This window comes from Silurus aristotelis (assembly GCF_946808225.1).
Source record: "Silurus aristotelis genome assembly, chromosome: 10".
Taxonomy (NCBI): domain Eukaryota; kingdom Metazoa; phylum Chordata; class Actinopteri; order Siluriformes; family Siluridae; genus Silurus; species Silurus aristotelis.
The window spans coordinates 25,030,836-25,049,991 of NC_139583.1; the positions used below are offsets into that span (position 1 = coordinate 25,030,836).

Here is a 19,156-nt window from a genome sequence, read left to right on the forward strand (position 1 = left end):
AAAAACTTCGGGGAGCCAATTCTCTTCTAAATGACACTGCGTGATTGCAAATCCTTACACAGTACACATGAAGCAGAGACATATAAAGACAAACAAGTGTAAGAATATGAGAAGTTATTAAGTATATTTAAATTTTTACAATCCTTTTTAATTTCACACCGCTGTAGTTCCAAAAACAGGTCAGTGGTACATAAGCAGCCCAAGTAAACATATTATATACATATTTAATATGTATAGTAATTTTTTGTTTACTGAGTTTTCAATACTGTATAGAATTCTTTTTGGCTTTGGAATCACATAAACTGGCAAAATTTACAATTTGTTGATTAATAGTTTAGAAGTTTTAAAATAATTTCACTTGTAATTTCACGTGTTCTCAAAAAAAGCTTCCAAAAAAAGTTCTCTCAGAGAGAAAAATAGATTAAGAGAAAACTTTAGTGCACTCATTATTTTAAGTAAAACTTTACAACAGAAAGCTTCCCATTCAGAAACAAAATCCCTAAAAGAGCAGTGCTCTTGCAATAAATACTTAATATATTCATACACATTTAGAAAAAATGGTACTCAAATATGTGCATGTATGTATGAATATATTAAGTATTCAATGCAATACATTTATATGTTTCTTTTTAAAGTTTGAAATAAACTAAATTACCAAAGGTATGTGGACACATAAAGTAAACATCGGATCTGTATTTAGGCCTTCATTAAGATTTTGCAACAAAGTTTAAAACACAGTTACATAGATTCTGTAGTATTATACTTTCCATTCAATTGAAACTAAGGCCCAGTGGGTTCTGTGCATAAAACAATCTCTTTAAAATCAGGGTTGAGTGGAAGAGCTCAAGTGGGTCTGTACAAAGCTCGAAACTCAACCACACCTTGAACACCTTTGGGATGAACTGGAACACTGAATGAACCCCAGGCCAATCGGTGATATTGCTTATATATATATATATATATATATATATATATATATATATATATATATATATATATATATATATATATATATATATATATATATATATATTATATGAGCAATATATATCAGGGAGGATATATATATATAAAAGTATATTTTAAATAAAAATACATATAAAAAATGTAAAAAATAAAATAAAACATTTTCCTCCCTGAGAGAAAATAGATCCCAAGAAATCTACAATATAATATTTGATTTGTTGATATGAACATACCCACTATTGGAGTCCCTTCTTCCTTTTGATTCCTTCCTATGAACTTTTGTATAATATAACAGAAAAGGGGCACTTATTTTAGAATGTGGCTCTCAAAAAGCACAAATGACCATGGCAGTAAGGTGCCACAACATTATATCTATATCTAGACATTGATTTTTTTATTATTTAAAACATTTATTCTGACTAATGCTAGTGTAGGTGTATTTAGTGACTTCACAGAAAATACAAAGACTGACATTACCCGCAAGTCGTGATTATGCTCAACCACACCATCAAAGCTGGATTTACAAATCTCCCACATGAAGCAAATTCCTGGTTTGCTGAATGATTTAACTGCCAATAACCATTTTTGTCCCCGACATATTCAATGAGGTCAGCAATGAGACCATGAAACCCAACAGCTATAAGCTAACTAAATTCAGCAAAAACAAACAACCAAGGCTAGCCGGATATCATAAACTCCGCTTTGACATTAGACACTGCTTGCTGTTTTAAAGTATCTAGGCTATGCCTTAGAGCTAGAGCTAGTCATTCTGTCACCACATGAAGCAAATCCCAAACTTTTTTATTACTGCATACTGAAAGCAAAACAGAGAATGCGTTTTAGACTGAGTGCAAATAAACTAAAAAAGAAGTGTAGTAATGGTTTCTGGCAAGACACCTGCTTCCTTATATGAGTGCTTTCCTAATCTATTTTGCTTCTGTTTGAACAAAACATACTTTCTCTTGTTGTTCTCTATCTACTTTTTGTCCATGAATACGTATTAATTATTCCCAATAGTTTATTCGCTTTATTTCAATGCATTTTTCTTGGATTTACTGCTGCGAGGAGTGTATTTTTATGTTGGAGTTTCTATCCAATCAGATTTCAGGTGTCGCATCATGTAGTTCTTTGAGGCCTTCAGAAGTTAACAGTGCGGCCTCTTGGTACTGCAGCTTGAGATCCATGCTGCTTCAAGCTGTTGCTTTAACCAATCAGAGTGTGACTTGCTTACTCCAAGGCCCCCTAGCTGGCATCCAGTCATGTCAGCATTTTCACGTCCTTTCACATTTCAGTAGTCAGAGCACACAACCCACATCTGTAGCAAACTGCACAAGCTCGAATATATTCATGTGGATTTAAAATAGTTTTTCATTTCACAATGTCTGACAGAGGAGAAGAAATGGATTTGGTCACAGATACACTTACAAGGACATTTACAAGATGAGCTTTTTAAGAAAAGCTGGTCATTGTGAGGAAATGTCAGCCAAAACAGTTCAAACTGTCATTTTCATGAACCATTTATACTTTTATGTTTCCTGTAATATGTACACAATTTGCCTTTATTGCCTTTATTTTAAATCCCCAAGAAAACCACAGTGCATGGAATGAATGCACAAAAATGCACAAAAAGCCTGGTCATTTTATGAGGGTAATATTAATACAGTGAAAGGAAACTTGTTTTTTATATATATATATATATATATATATATATATATATATATATATATATATATATATATATATATATATATATATATATATTCTGAGACATTAAGTTGAATCGTGATGCCAATATTGTTAAAACCAATTCCATCATGACCAGATTGTATTATTACACATATAAATTTAGCATGGGGGGAGGGGGGGCTAAGTTGTGATAAAGGCCAGCCTAAAAGTGTAGGAATGCCTTTGCTTGAGAAAATGGAGAAAGAGTAAGAAGGCGGGAATAGGAGGAGGAGACACTGGTAGAGACGAGGAGGAAGGAGTAGAGGAGTGTGTGTGTGTGTGTGTGTGTGTGTGTGTGTGTGTGTGTGTGTGTGTGTGTACATGTGGCTTGAACTCAGACTGTTGAATGAGACGGCCTTGTGCAACTTCAGTCTATTCATTCTTTATTCATGTCCAATGAAAGTGTGTGAGCAGCTTTCAGAGTGCTGACAGGCATCCAAGTAGCCCACAAATAATTGAGCAATTGGAGCAGACTCACACCAAAAAAAACTTTCCTTATAATTCATATCTTTGCCGGCTGGGACTCCTGCTTTTGTTTTCTTTACTGCCATGAGTGTAGTAATACTCTGGAGAGCTGGGCTTTGGCTCCTCCTGAGCTTTTTGCATGCTGATGCCCACCCGCAATGCCTGGACTTCAAGCCACCTTTCCAGCCTCAGGAGCTGCTGCGCTTCTGCAAAGAGTATGCCAAGTTTGGCTGCTGCGATTTGGAGCAAGACAAACAGATTTCCAGAAGATTCGAACAAATTATGGACTACTTTGATCACTCTGGGTTCTTGGTCTGCGGGAAGTACATCCGCAGCATCTTGTGCCAGGTAAGACTCAGATTTAAGACAGCCAGGTCTGTCATCGCTGCGGAGCGTCATGTGTCAAAACCCACAAATTATTCATTGAAACAAAAATAATAAAAAAATAATAAAAAAATACTGGCGTATTGTATGAAAAAATATTATGTAAAAATTAATGTATAGAAAAGTTAGTCATGCTCACAGCATCTCACCCAATGTAAAGTTTACAGTAAAAACCTGATGTCACTGAGTTGTAATGGAAAGCCTTACAAGTTTTAAATGAATGGTAGGTTTTTCACTTGTGGCAGCATGCTTTTGGTGGTCATAGTTTTCCTTACAGGTTTAACTAAAATTCAGATATAATCCATCCACTTCTTTTGCTCCAGGAAATACAGCATGATGATAAAGTATATAATCACCAACATTTTGGTAATTGGGTACATGTCTAGAGATAATCTTACACTTCACAAGGACAATAAATGTCTAAATATAAAAGTATGCATGGTAGATTGCAACCAAAATGAACTCCTGATGGGCAAATAAATGCACATAGATTTAGAACATCACTGAAACATGTCATTATGCAAAACCAAGTCTGACTCTTGGGTTTATTGTGCATTCTGTGCCTTGATCTATTTGGATCCTAATCATATAGGACAAAACCAGCCATTCAATGATGCCTTTAACAGATAATGGAATAACAACAGCATTGCAGCACCTCAAGTTCATTTGGTTTGAACCCACTTCAGTAATGGTGTTTTATTTAACCACACTGTTCCACCATAGGTACTGTGGTTGGCTGAGGAAAGGTTTCATTCCCTTGACCACTTGAAGAGGAAGCTTTGCTCAATGACCACCTTTGTTGGGACATTTATCTTCACTACAGGGAGCTGCTTGTGTGGCAGTAGAGTCCTGGAGAGAACCAAAACATTAGCTTCCTTTCATATCTGGAACATGGCTCTATCATATTCTCAGACAGTGGCTAGGGATATTAAGTAAGAAAAAACACAAAAGATTATACAGATGCAAAATATATGGTTGCTAAAAAGAAAATCATTTAAATTGAAAGGACAAATAGGAGGCTTGGAGTACAGATTTATAATTAAATATTAATATATAAATATAAATCCCTTATCTGCTATGATATTCCCCTATTTACAGTATGCATTGTACAATGCTTCAGGGATGTATACAACACTGTGTATATACAATTTTAGATATTAGTTATTTTCCATACTTAGTAGCCATTTAACATGTTTACTAGACACAACATGTAAATATTGTACATATAGTATGAAATGAAATGGGTTGCGTAGATGCCTCACAGTTCAAGGGACCCTGGCGTCAATCATAAGCTTGGGTTACAGTCTATGTGTAGTTTTACAGGCTCTCCCTGGGCCTTTTTGGGTTTCCCTTGATGATGGGTGATGGATTGGCTATTCTGCATTTCCCCTAGGTGTTAATTATCCATCTAAAATGCATGCCTCTTATTAGATAAAACATACAGAAAATCATTAATTATCAACACTGTATGTGTAACTAAAAGTTAACTGCTATCAACATCATGCACATACTCTTTAAGGTATATAAATTTGAACAGGAAGCTTGAGCTGACCAGCATAATAGCAGCTCATAAACCTGCCAGTGTCAAACTGTACTCCTGATTTAAAGCCCTGATTATGTGCCAATGAAAAAGTCTAAATGGAGTGTAAATTTTAAATGTTTCAATCCCAAGCATTTACATATAATACCAAATTTTAAAAACAATGTCTTGCCTCTAGGATTATTATATTTCAATTCATAAGAAAACAGACTCAATCTGGTTATACAGACATCGCAGTGGAGGATTAGAAGACAGATTTCTGCTGACTCACCATATAGAAAGTAGCTCATTGGGTTTTAAAGGCCTCGTGGAATGTACCAAATGTGCCAGCTGTGAATTTTGGACTGGGCCACCATCTGTTTTCGATCTAAGCAAAAAAAGTTCAACAGAAATCCCAGTCCTCTCCAGAGCTTCCCAATTATCGAAATGTCAATGAAATGTAAACACAAAGATGGAAAGAGTGGGCCAATGTGCATATGGCTGTATTGAGATGACAAACTTAGTTGAAGAATAGATTGTCGTAAGGGCAATCGTATTACCATTTTATTTTGTTATTTTATTCCTGTAAAGTGAATTACAGAGTTGTAGAACAATACAAAAAGTGAAGGTCTGGAAAGCATGACAAGGTTTTGGTGACATTCTAAGTGGATAATTGTATGTAGAACTTTTTGTAAATAAGCACATCTTTAGATGTTGCACATGTAATCAAACACTGTCTTGTTTAGGATTTAACTGAAACAGGAAATCATCAACTCTAGTTTTCTCTTTAAGATTTTTACCCAAATATACTAAGGCAGAGATATTACATAATCCGCTACACATGTGGTTTAACATAGACTATACATTTGCTTTTACCATAAATAACCCTTAAATGGGTTTTAGTTCATTTGAGATTCTAATCAAAGAAAAAACACTTTGAAAATATGTAAAACACTACAATTCCAACAGCTTGTGAAGCAATAAATCTTAGCCACTTGTATTTACTTTTATTGTTGTAAAGCCATTATAGTCATTTGGGATGATTGCTTTGGTGTAGATGTACGACATTGTTGTTGAGGCTGAACCAGTGATGGGTGTGGAGTTGTGGCCGAAAGGTAATAAGGGCTTGGACAAGCCAATGTGCCCATGAGCTGCTGTATTTATATCTTAAGTATCCATCACCAGTGAAATGAATTCTGGGAACTTGACAAAGTCGAACGTGCAGAGTAGCACGTTTCCTAAAAACTTCACACAGACAGAGAAAGAAAGAGAGAGAGAGAGAGAGAGAGAGAGAGAGAGAGAGAGAGAGAGAGAGAGAGAGAGAGAGAGAGAGAGAGAGGCAGAGGCAGAGAGAAAGAGAGAGTGAGAGAGAGAGAGAGAGAGAGAGAGAGAGAGAGAGAGAGAGAGAGATAGGGGGTTGGACTTTTTACTATTTTTTTCACTAAAAGTGAATTTTTTTTTTGTATGCATAGTTGTCAGATTTTATACAAAAAATTGATTTTAAAACATGTAATGACAATACATTCTAATGTCTTTATTAAATTATAACGAATGATATTCAAAACTGTTCTGCAAAAGACCAAATGCATTTTTTGTTAAACAAAAAAAGCTATTTTTTTTTACATATTTAATTAGATGAAGTGAAGTCATAGTTCAGTGGTTAAGCGGTTGAACTTTAAATTGGATGGTTGTGAGCTCAAATCCGAGCACCACCAAGATGTGACTGCTAGGCCCCTGAACAAGACCCTTCCAAGTTTATAGAAAAGGCCACAGACCCTTGAAGAATTGTCGACTGTTTGTGTAAAAAAATGGGCCAAAATCACACCTGAGTAATGCGTGCTACTAATTTTCTCATGCAGTCTTGAAGCTGTCATTACCAACAAAGACTTTTTACGAAGTATTAAATACATCGTGTTCAATACTTTTCCCTGTGTCATTTCCCATTATTACAAATAACTTCATTTAAGGACATCTATGGTTTGCTTTGTATGTGTGGAATGCATGGGTTGTTACCAACATCTGGTAAATTTTCATGTCAATAGAACCTTTTGAAATATATTTACTGAGAAGAATTGTGATGTGTTCAATACTTATTTTCCCTGCTGTATAAAAAAAAGAGATCATTGTAAGTCTGGATAAGGGCATCAACCAAATAATCCAGAGCATTTATACCAAATACTATAACTGTAAATGAAACATCCTGTGAGACTAAACATGCATTATATTTCCAAGAGAATGAAGGCAATTAAAAAAATTATAGCGATATTATGTTTAAATTTGACCCTGCTAACATATAGTGTCTTATCCAGGGTACAGGTTTTTACAAATAATATTTCCATATATGCTATGTTCTGCAGGAATGCTCTCCTTATGCAGCTCACCTGTATGATGCTGAGGATGCAAATACTCCCATGCGTGAACTTCCTGGCCTTTGCCGTGACTACTGTTCTGATTACTGGCATCAGTGCCGTTACACACTCAGTCTGCTCACAGACAACAACATCACTACCATCATTGAGGAGGATCATGATAAATTTTGTGACTATTTGGAGCTGAAGGATCCAGAGTACTGCTATCCCAATGTTCTTACCAGCGACGAGTTAAACGCTAACCTGGGCAATGTTCAAGCTGATCCCAAGGGCTGCATTCAGCTTTGCCTACAGGAAGTAGCAAATGGCCTGCGCAATCCAGTGGCAATGGTGCATGCCAATGACGGGACGCATCGTTTCTTCATAGCCGAGCAGCTGGGATATGTATGGATTTACTTGCCGAATGGCTCAAGGATTGACAGGCCCTTCCTGAACCTCACCAAAGCGGTGTTGACTTCACCATGGGCTGGGGATGAACGTGGGTTTCTCTGTATCGCTCTCCATCCCAGGTTCAGCGTGGTCAAGAAGGCATATGTCTATTACTCTGTGTCTGTGAACAAGCAGGAGAGGATAAGGATCAGTGAGTTCCTTCTGTCAGATACAGATATGAACATGCTGGATCACTCATCTGAAAGGTGAGCAGAATGGAAAAGATAATGAATATTATTTGGGGAAAATCTAATTTGACCAGCCAACCAACAAATTTTGTGTTTATATATTTGATCTACGACAACTAAAAGTAATGCAAGTTTCACACAAGTTTACAAATTATTGGCACATGATATATAAGTAAGAAATACACCATAACAGGATGTTCTGCCATAAGAAAGTAATCAACAACATACTCATTCCCTAAAGAAGATAAGACATAAGAAATAAAGCATGTAAAATTGGAACAAAGCACAGGCTCCTTATATACTATACATACCTCTCTCACCACAACAATTACACACTTACATACTTAAAAATAAGACAACAGATTAAGACGTACAACTCCACTAGTGCGCTGTGCCACACCACTACCCACAGTGTGCATCGTTTCCTATTATAAACTATTGCATAATTAAACAATTCCAATGCCATACAAGGTTATTAATTCCAATTTTCCAATTAAGACCTAAAGTGCATATTGTGGTTTTCTCTTATAGTGTTTGCTTTTGTTAACAGGACCCTTTTGGAAGTTGTGGAACCGGCATCAAACCACAATGGAGGCCAGCTTTTGTTTGGTTTGGACGGCTACCTTTATATCTTCATAGGAGACGGAGGCAGAGCAGGAGACCCCTTTGGTCTGTTTGGGAATTCCCAAAATAAGTATGTGAATTTTGTCAGACCGCAATGTTTTATTTTTCTTGTCAATGTTTTAAGTACAATAATGCAAGGGTCATTACAGCGGGGAAGCACTTAGGGAAAATTATTGTTAAACTGTACGTTTAATTGTACACAGGACTGGGGTTTTTTTTGTTTGTTTTTTTAACTAGAACAGTAGCTGTTTTTGGCTACTACAGACATAATTGAACAATCAAGCCCAATGCAGCACTTACTTGTGAAGTTATCTCTCGGTGATATTTATAAACATAGCTATTTTATCCCATAAATAGAAAGAAAAAATTAGCTTCACACAGAAAGGCTAGGGCTAGGACAAATCGGGCATAGCTGATGATTGAATAAATAAAAGAATAAGTAAATGAGTAAACTCAGTATATACATGTAGTGCATGTATAACATCAGTTGTATCCAATATATTTATGTCAATGAACCCTACTATTCATCCTTCTGTGATCTTTGTGGTAGGAATCTAACTTAATAACTGAATATTTATTTGTAATGAACAAGTCATATGGTCTAAAGAAATACAAGTGCAGAAACAAATAGGAGGCACAAAGTTTTTTAGAAGGTTCACAGGGACTCTAAAACTCAACGGTTGGAGGATAATGTGTTAAGAGACTGAACATATTTTTTGCATTAATAGGTTTTTACTTTAATGCAGCCTGAATAAACAATCGGACATAAAGCTTGCGGGGGTAAAAAAAAACCCATGTTCAATCGTTTATTCATTTTTTTATAACTGACTGGCGTTGAGACTCTTTCTGAACTGGAGTGATGTAGATGAGGTGGAAGAAGTTTCAGATTTCACAGCCCATGCTTTGTTAATATTTTATAATAATAAAAAAGACAGACATTTTTTGGAGTGTAAGTCTAAATACACATATAGATATTTGGAGCACTGAAAAAAGATACAGAGACAGAAAGCTTTTCTGTGGTATTTCATTACACCCTAACCACCTTAACTGAAATTATTAGAGAATAAATCACCCCCTCTCATGGAATTTTGTTTGGTTCTGCGGGCTCACAATCCCAATGCCCACCTCTACCTCAAGGGTACATCTGCATCTTTTTTTCCTAAGAGGGAAGTAAACCTTTTAAAGCTTAATTAAAAAACTATTAACTAGCACACCAATGGATTTTACATTGAACAACCCAGTTAAGAGAAAATATTCTGAGAGTGCCGAATAGTGCAGGTTTTCCATACATCCATGTAGAAGTTACTACAAATGTAACTACGCCCATTTGTCAAATACATAATTGAAAAATAGTTAAATGAAAAGCACAATAATGCCCTGTTATTATTATTAATGAGCACAATTAGTGTTTGTACCCCTTCAGTGATTTCCATATGACCCACTTCTTCCAAAAACATCTGTAAATATTCAAAGCAAGGAAGCCATAGCTTACTTTTGCAAAGGAAAATTAGCCATGTGTTACTTCAGCTGGTTACTGTCCAGGGTGTTTGGCAAACATTTACCCTTAGGCACCAATGTACATTCATTCAGACAGAGACATAGCCTCAAAATATTAGTGTTGGCTCTGGCAGCCTGGCTTCCCTAGCACTGACCAGTAAATCTACAGAAAGAAGCACAGGGCCACTCTAAAACACAGGTTACTTTTAGTGGAAAAAAAGGTCCTGCCGTATTCACACAGTGTAGACTATGGCTTTAGAACCTGGGTGCCAAGATGAAGACGTCAACGGTCAGCACTTTGGATAAAGTGCAAAGTGGTAATATGGAGACTACATGTTAAATGTCTCATTGTGGCGCACATCAACTGCTTCAAGGGCTTCAACACAAAGCATTGAAGTTGCAGTAACTACCTGTGGCAGACTACAGCAGCAATATGTATGAAAAAAATCATGTCAGATGAAGAAAAACTAAATTTGATCAGGGATGTGGAAACTTTTTACATTACATTCAATATATTTGATGCGATGTCTCTAAAGTTTGGGTTAATGTTCTAAAAGAGATAATCCAAATTTCCATGTAATGCTTGTTACAACCCATGATATTTTACAGAAGTTGTATCAATATATGCTTTAAATCATGTCAGCTGTGTTTACGTACTGTTTTACATAAAATTTTAATTGATGCAAAGAGAAAAAAACTGCGATAGAAAATTGGCATAGGCGGAAGTGATCATCTTTCAAAATGTCAGACAAAACAACAACAAAAAAAGTTTTTATTGATGGCATTGTACCGTTCTGAGGAAAAGAAGGCAGCGGGACTTTAGGTAGCCAGCAGGGAAGAATCATTCAATCATTCATTGATTCATTCATTCATTCATTTTCAGTAAGTGATTTATCGGAAGTTTGAGATTTTTCCAAGCAACACTAGGTGTGACATGGGAATACAACCTAGAATGGCAACAGATCACCATCCACACACTCAATCAGAGCATTATTTACACACGATTTAGGGCATCATTTGTGCACTCACACCAAGGGGCAATGTAACTTTGCCAAACCACCTAACAGCATTTTGGAGAGGTTGGAGGAAACTGTTAAACCCAGAGAAAACTTACTGGACTCAGAGAGTACATGTCAAACTCCACCCAAGAGTCTATTCATTTAATTTATGTTTGATTATCATTTTAAATGCTTTGTGATCGCCCCATGTGTACTCACCCCATTTTTCCCCCAGTACCATTTTCCCCCTGTGTGCTGCAACATTGTGCCATTCAGATTTATGCAGGACACTGATATAACTTGACATTTTAGAAAAAAATAATATAGCTTCTTATAGCTTCATATAGTTTTAAAAAGATCAGTGAGAACCTTTCATCATGTTTTGCAGGTCCACGCTACTAGGCAAAGCTTTACGAATTGATGTGGACAACAATGATGTCGGCGCCCCTTACAGTATCCCCTTTGATAACCCTTTCATTGGGGAGGAAACTGCAAAGCCAGAGATCTACGCCTATGGTGTCAGAAACATGTGGCGTTGCTCTATCGACAGAGGAGACCCGATCACAGGCCAGGGACAGGGTCGCATGTTCTGCGGAGATGTTGGTCAGAATAAGTATGAGGAAGTGGATATCATTGAAAAAGGAGGCAACTATGGATGGAGGGCAAAGGAAGGGTTCTCCTGTTATGACAACAAACTCTGTTTAAACTCCTCCTTGGGTAAGACAAACACTCCAGCTCTGCTTTGCTCTAAAGAAGTTTTTATAATTCTTTAAAATTCAGGGTTCTAGGATCAACACCCAACATTCATATAACAGCAATACAACTATACAATAGATTGTTTTAGACCCCTTAAATTGCCTTTGTATTATATTATATTATATTATATTATATTATATTATATTATATTATATTATATTATATTATATTATATTATATTATAAATTATAAATAATATAACAAATAAGTAAAATAGTCTATAACATTGATGGAAGAAAACAATAAGGTAAATGTTTTTTGCAAAATTATCTTGGCATGGAATTCTGCCCGGTTATATAATATATTTCCAAAAGTTTTGGGACATCTGGTTCTAGGTTTGGTATGTAATTTTTGAGCATTGCATTCCCAATTTGCTTTTTTGAGCATTGCATTCCCTTCAATTTTCTGGGAAGATGTTCCACTAGACTTTGGAGTGTCCTTATGGATATTTGTGTTTATCAGCTACAAGGGTATTACGAAAGGCAAGTATTAATGTAGGTAAGGAGCCCTGGGGTGCAGTGTTCCAATTCATCCCAAAGGTGTTCAGTAGGGATAAGATCAGAGCTCTATAGCAAGCCACTTAAGATCTCTTTCTCCAAACCATGTAAATCAGATCTTCAAGGAGCTCACTTTGTGCTCAGGGGCATTGCCATGCTGGAACATGTTTGGGTTTCCAAGTTCAAGTGAATGCAAAATTGTATCTAAAGATGTCCTGTACAATTGAGTGCATCTAGTTTTGTGGCAACAGTTTGGAAAAGAACCACATATAGCAGGAAAGGTCATGTGAACCAATACTTTTGTAAATATAGTGTATGTTTAGGTTGGATCCTATTCAGCGCATACATCTTCATGGATACATTGTATACATTGTCTGCCATCTTTGCTGTTTTCTTTTAGATGACATCCTGCCAATTTTTGCTTATCCACATAAGATTGGGAAGTCAGTGACTGGTGGCTACATATACAGGGGCTGTGAGATGCCAAATCTTAATGGTCTCTACATCTTTGGGGATTATATGAGCGGGTACAGTTTTTGTCTTTTACGTGTTTACTTTCTGATTTCTTGTATAGAATATAAATAGTCATACATTTATAAATAAATATATATAAAACAGCATTTTGGCTAGTCCACATCATCATGACATGCTCGTATTAAACCGTCATATTTATAGTAACCCGTTAATAGGAACATGTCTTAGAGCCACTTCACATAGAGAAAAATGATTCAAATATGTTGCAGTTTCTCTGTAGCGATTTCTTTGGTTTTATTAGCTAATAAGAAGCAAAAATAAGGATCTTAGGAAATGACTGTTTGTGTCTGTTATATTTAAGCATTACCATGAACTACCCTGTTTACCAGACATTTCACAACATTAATTGTTGCTATAAATGGATAAAATAAAAGTATGAGGTATCATTCTGTAATAAATAGAAGAATGAGTAGTGTTCCAGAAAAAACGCCTTGGGACATGCTGTAATTGGAAAATAACCCATTTTAGGGTGGTACCAGTAACTCAGATTTCCAGCTTACGTATTTACATTTCACATAATACTTTTCACAAGACAGACAAACAAATTCTGTACAAAACAAACATGAATCAAGTGAATCAAGCAAAGTAATATAAAATTAGTCTACCATTAACAATGAATGTTTCTGATTTCATTCAATTGATCTTTATTTATTAATAAAACATTTAACCTAGATGAGCCTGGTTAGAGTTTGTAATATGCATTGTCATTGTTGTCCTATATATGAAAATCTTTTGCTTCTGTCTGAACCCAGGCGACTGATGTCTCTTAAGGAGAACCCAGATACTGGAAAATGGGACTATACAGAAATCTGCATGGGCAAAGACAAGACATGCCACTTCCCAAAACTGATCAACAGCTACTTCAAGTACATCATATCCTTTGGTGAAGATGAGGCAGGTAACTTTGAGGAGTATCTGTACGTATGTATAGTACCACCCCCCCCCCCCCCACCCAAAAAACAAACAAACAAACAAAAAAACAATCATGTCCAAACCATCTCAATCTCGCCTCCCTCACCTTGTCTCCAAAACGTCCTACATGCGCAGCCCCTCTAATAAACAAATTTTTAATCCAAACAAACTTTCCAGCAATTGTTCAGAAAATACAGAAGAAAGAGATAATTGTAAGGAATCCTTGTTCCACAAATCTCAAGTCACCGGAAACTATGCTAGGTATCTAGGTGGCATACACGCTATAGCTAGACCTTTAGCCTTACACGTCCATGTGACATGCAACAAGTTTAGGCTTTTGTTATCCAAAGATCACAAAAAGAAAATAACCAAGTCATGCTCTGAAAAAAAACAACTTATTTTTCTTATTTCTTATTGGACATGCTCTTTCGTGCTTTGCCTTCACAAAATTAGCTGGATACAGAAATATGCTTTTTATAGTACATGATCTTTTGGACTAGTTTTTTATACAGCTTGTGTGCAATTATGTTTTTGCTTCTGTTACCGAATTTTGTAACATCATAATTATGTGCTTGTGATTTGTATTCCCTTTTTTGGTTTAGGTGAGTTATACTTCCTAGCCACAGGAATACCAAGTGCAGCTTCCAGAGGGGGAGTGGTGTACAAAATAGTGGATCCATCCAGGTACTTCAATGTAACTAGTATACACTATATGAACAAAAATATTGCAACACCTGGCATTTCTGTCCATATATGGTTCCCCCCCAGACTTTTACCACAAAGTTGGAGGCACAGAATTGTATAAAATGTTTTTAGATGTGGTAGCATTAAGTATTCGCTTCACTTGAATTAAGAGACCCAAACCTGTTCCAACCTGACAATGCCTGTGTGCACAAAGCATGAAAATATACTTTACATGGGTTGGAGTAGAAGGTATTGAGTGACCTGCTATAGGGTTCTCAATCCTATTGAACACCTTTAGGATGAGCTGGTATACTGGCTGCACCCTTATTAATATACCTATTGTACGTTTTAACGCCCTTGTGGCTAAATGACCACAAATCTCCACAGCCACTCTCCAAAATTTAGTGGAACATCTTCCCAGAAGAGTGGAATTTATTATAAGAAAATGGGGACTAAATGTAGATAAACAAACGGGTAAGCAAAGTTATAACACAGTTTTATATAAGGACTATATTGTGTTTAGAACCATATGTGGAACACTTTGATTGAGCTGCAAAATCAACTGATCTTAAATTCTATAGTAAATTTCTGGGATTCTTTGAAGCAAAAGAGAAAACATTTTAACTGAATTGCACCCAGTACATGGAACAGTAAGCTATAATAAACAAGAATTCGTATTCAGACATTTTTTTCTGAGGAGGTGAATGGCAAACCTACAAAATAAGTATAATGTATGATAATATAAAATAGTATTTTCCAGATGGTGTGACCCTTAGAGCCATAGATGCTAAAGCATTGAATGTACTTAGATTGCATGTAGAAATGATAGAAATTCTTGCTGGCACAAACATTACTGGCCTGCAGGCAGTTTACTACTCATTGATAATTTCGGTAAAGCTAAGTTTGAGCAAAATGTATTTTAACCTTTTCTAGGCGGGCACCTCCAGGCAAGTGCAGCAACAAACCCACTCCTGTCCAGATAAAGGGCAAACTGATTCACTTCCATCCTAAAACGGGTAAGAAATTCAACCCCTGTTTTCATCTTATATGTTAAACTCTTTCGGTGAAGTTTTATGAACCACAAAAGGCTTAATGTCATTACATGGATACAATCTGATGTATTAAACATGTAGTTGCACTGGCTGTCTAAATTACCCCTTGGTGGAAATGTGCATATCTGTGGTGCTCTGTGATGAACTGGCATCTCATCTAGTGTGCATTCCTCTCTCTTGATCCACACAGAAGAAGATCGTTTTCTTTTCACACAGTCCAAAAACAATGTTTGCACCAATACCAGCTCCAGTTCACACCTATTCCTTAGCTTCTATCTCTTCCCTTATCATTCTACTGATTAAGAATTCGAGAACAGCAAATACAACTAAAAAAGTAAAATGCAATGAATTGCAAATCTCATTAACTTATATTTTATTCACAATAGAACATAGAAAAAATACCAAAAGGTTAAAATGAGGAAATGTACCATTTACGGAAATAAGAGTTAAAAAGTGGGAACTGGGCAACAAAAGTCTGGACAAAGTGAGTGATATTGAAATGAAACAGTTGGAAAAATATTGTGCAACTATGTAGGTTAACTGTCATCAAGATCATTGGGTATAAATGGTGTAGCTTAGAGTGCCATAGTCTCTCAGAAGTAAAGTTGGACAAGTTCCACCAATCTGTGAAAGACAAATATCTACAAATTATGGACCAAATATCCATTTAAAGTGAAACAAACTGTTTCAGTTGATTCAGTCTAGGCTTATATGGAAATCTGGGAAGCGATGAGTGGTTCGTTAAGGCTTAGAACTACTGAAGGTTGTAGAGTCAAATTGCTTTGTTGTATTTATTCTCATTTCTAAATCAGTTTGGATGAAGATTCAGTTAATACAATTCAAATACTTTAGGTTTAAATCCCTTCATTGATCTTTTACAGAATTTGTCATCAACAAAAAACCTAAAACCACTGCTCCCCCTAAGACCAAAGCAACTACTACACCCAGCACAACCACAGTTCAGGCCACAACGAGGAAACCTACTACTACATCTCCAAGAATCCTTACTCAAAAGCCCAAACTCAATGCAAGAACTCAGAAACCCAGAAAACCTACTCAAAAACCACTGACGACTGCTGCTCCGAAGTCAACTTTCAAACCAGTAACGACAAACCCTACAGTCTCCAGGAGACATCAGTTCCCAACTGGGACTGTGCATTCAATTCTGGGCCAGAGAACCACACTGAGGCCACAGTATGTTACCACTTTGAAAGCGAAATCAGAACCTCATAGGACTCCTTCGCCAACCACATTACGTCCATCCACCAAGCAACCCCACGCTTCCAGCAACACCCATCCATATCGGACTGCTTCTATAACCACCACCACCTCCAGGCCTGTATATTTGACTTCGGCCCCCCTGAGGATATCCCTACCAACCGACATGCCTCGCAAAAGAGGCAGGGGGAAAGGCAGAAAAAATGGGCAAAGAAAAGGTAAAGGAGGTCGCAGAAGGTCTCGCAGTGGGCAAGTGAGGCTTGTAAGTCCAAATCCATACCGGTCAGATCGTGGACGAGTGGAGATCCTTATCAGGGGAGAGTGGGGTACGGTGTGTGATGATCTGTTTGACAATAAGGCAGCTACAGTGGTGTGCAAGCAGCTTGGCTTTGCTAGAGCACTGAGGGTGGCAAAACCTGGCGAAATGGGCCGTGTGGCCACTAACCTCCAGATCCTTCTGGATGATGTGGAATGTGAGGGAACGGAGAGGACACTGCTGCACTGCAAACACGCAACAGTCGGCAAACACAACTGCTCACATGCAGAAGATGTAGGGGTGGTGTGTACCTCAGAGGAAGTGTTTGAAGTCAAATGATGACCATTTGACATCCCAGAACAACCTTGAATGACTGAAATCCAGAAATCTCACTCTTGATTTGCATTTTGTGTTTGTCAAATAGTGATGAATCACTTCATCAATCTCATCTGTGTTTGAATTCTTGCCAGGAATTACTTTTGAAATGATTATTGACAGATTGCTATGATAATGATGAATGATGATGCTGTTGCATGATCAAAGGGAGGTGTTGATCATCTCAGACTAAGACAAGGCTTTATTATAGCTAATACATTCTGTGTTTAATCAGGTTCAAGCAAATTCATATTTTCATTAAAAGGAGGATTAACAGGAAGACACTTTTCAGCTCTTTATATACATGGTTAACTTTTAATTTTTTGAAATCTACTCTTCCGATACACAACTCGCGAATGATCGTGCAGAATTCACAATCATTTTACCAGAATCCAAATTTAAGATCATTACCTTTTAACAAATCATAGAAAATACATATACACATAAACTATTTGACCAAACATTTGAGCACAAATCCCCACAGCTACACTTTAAAATTTAGTGGAAAGCCTTCCGGAAAGAGTGGAGCTTATTATAACAGCAAAAATGGGCTAGTACCAAAATAAAAAATATATAAAAAACACATTTATGAGTGTCAGAAACACAAACATTTGCCCAGCTAGTGTAAAAGATTTTTGTATAATGCTGCCATCTTCTGTTTCTGACTAAATCACACCATATACATACACACACACACACACACACACACACACACGTGGCCAACTAGAGCTGCAGGTCAGATAACTTTTTCTACATACCCATTTACTTAATGTTGAAGCTTCGTGATTTTTAATGCTTAAATTGATTTTTTATTATTATTACTTTTTAAAGCTTTTGGTGAGTAAACAGTTGGTCAGTGGTAAGTGTCTGTTTTATTTCTGTGTTTAGTAGATTTACTAAACTAGATTGTACATCGAATGAAAATAATGATACTAAAATGCTGGACATTGTTATTTGGGGGGGGTTTCAAAAAAATATATAAATATATATAAAAAATGAACTTGTACAAAAGTTTTGAATAAATGACTTGAAAATGCAAGATTTTTTCAGTTCTGTTTTTTTTTATATATTTTAAAAGACTCAATACACAGCCAGTAGTGACTCATAATTTCATTTTAATCATAGATTTTTGTTGTTACTGGAAAATTATGTGTCAAAGTTTATCACAAGAATAACACTTTATTACATCACATTGAAACATTACATTGTATGTACGCCAGGGGGCGCAGCTGGAGGATTTTGGAAGTTCTCTCTACAAATTGTGGCTTCGATCCAATCTATAGTAGTTATACTATAACTTCTCTCTATGCGCTATTATACCTTCCCTTTTTTTACATAGCAAAGTAGTATAGATATCTATGCAACAGTCTCGCATCACTTTGGCTGTGCTGTACCAAGAAAACTTCTCGAGGAAGTTACTGAACCATACAAAGCAGACCTTTCTAAGATGGTGGTGCTGTTGATTGCTTTTTTAGGATGTTCTTTTAAAATCTTCATATGCATATGCTACAATGTTGGTCCTGTCATTCTCATTTATGTAGTGGTTCAGGAGAGTGCATCTTTCGGTTTTGATTTTTTTAAAGAAACGCCCCCTGTTGGTGATTCTCTGAAACTACAGTACATTTTACATCAAATGAAAATAATGTGACTAAAAAGGTTGGATATTGTTTTTTGGGGGGGACAAATATGTATGAAATTGTGTATAAAA

General features: G+C 36.4%; 1 protein-coding gene across 1 annotated transcript; it reads left to right on the plus strand.

Moving 5' to 3' along the window:
- The first annotated feature begins 2,931 nt into the window (after positions 1-2,931).
- On the plus strand, positions 2,932-17,996 carry LOC310732409 (HHIP-like protein 1). Its single transcript, XM_083552923.1, has 9 exons — positions 2,932-3,504; positions 7,417-8,063; positions 8,596-8,739; positions 11,553-11,881; positions 12,818-12,944; positions 13,704-13,849; positions 14,466-14,547; positions 15,481-15,563; positions 16,481-17,996. Exons 1-9 carry the CDS (start codon positions 3,241-3,243, stop codon positions 17,410-17,412), a joined length of 2,754 nt encoding a protein of 917 aa, XP_083409049.1. The 5' UTR covers positions 2,932-3,240; the 3' UTR covers positions 17,413-17,996.
- The last annotated feature ends 1,160 nt before the right edge of the window (positions 17,997-19,156 follow it).

What these genes read in the sequence shown, in the direction of transcription:
- LOC310732409 (XM_083552923.1), top strand. Translation starts at nt 3,241, where the DNA reads ATGAGTGTAGTAATACTCTGGAGAGCTGGGCTTTGGCTCCTCCTGAGC. An exon ending in CTTTGGTGAAGATGAGGCAG is followed by an intron (nt 13,850 to 14,465) that starts GTAACTTTGAGG and finishes TTTTTGGTTTAG; the next exon opens with GTGAGTTATACTTCCTAGCC. An exon ending in TCACTTCCATCCTAAAACGG is followed by an intron (nt 15,564 to 16,480) that starts GTAAGAAATTCA and finishes GATCTTTTACAG; the next exon opens with AATTTGTCATCAACAAAAAA.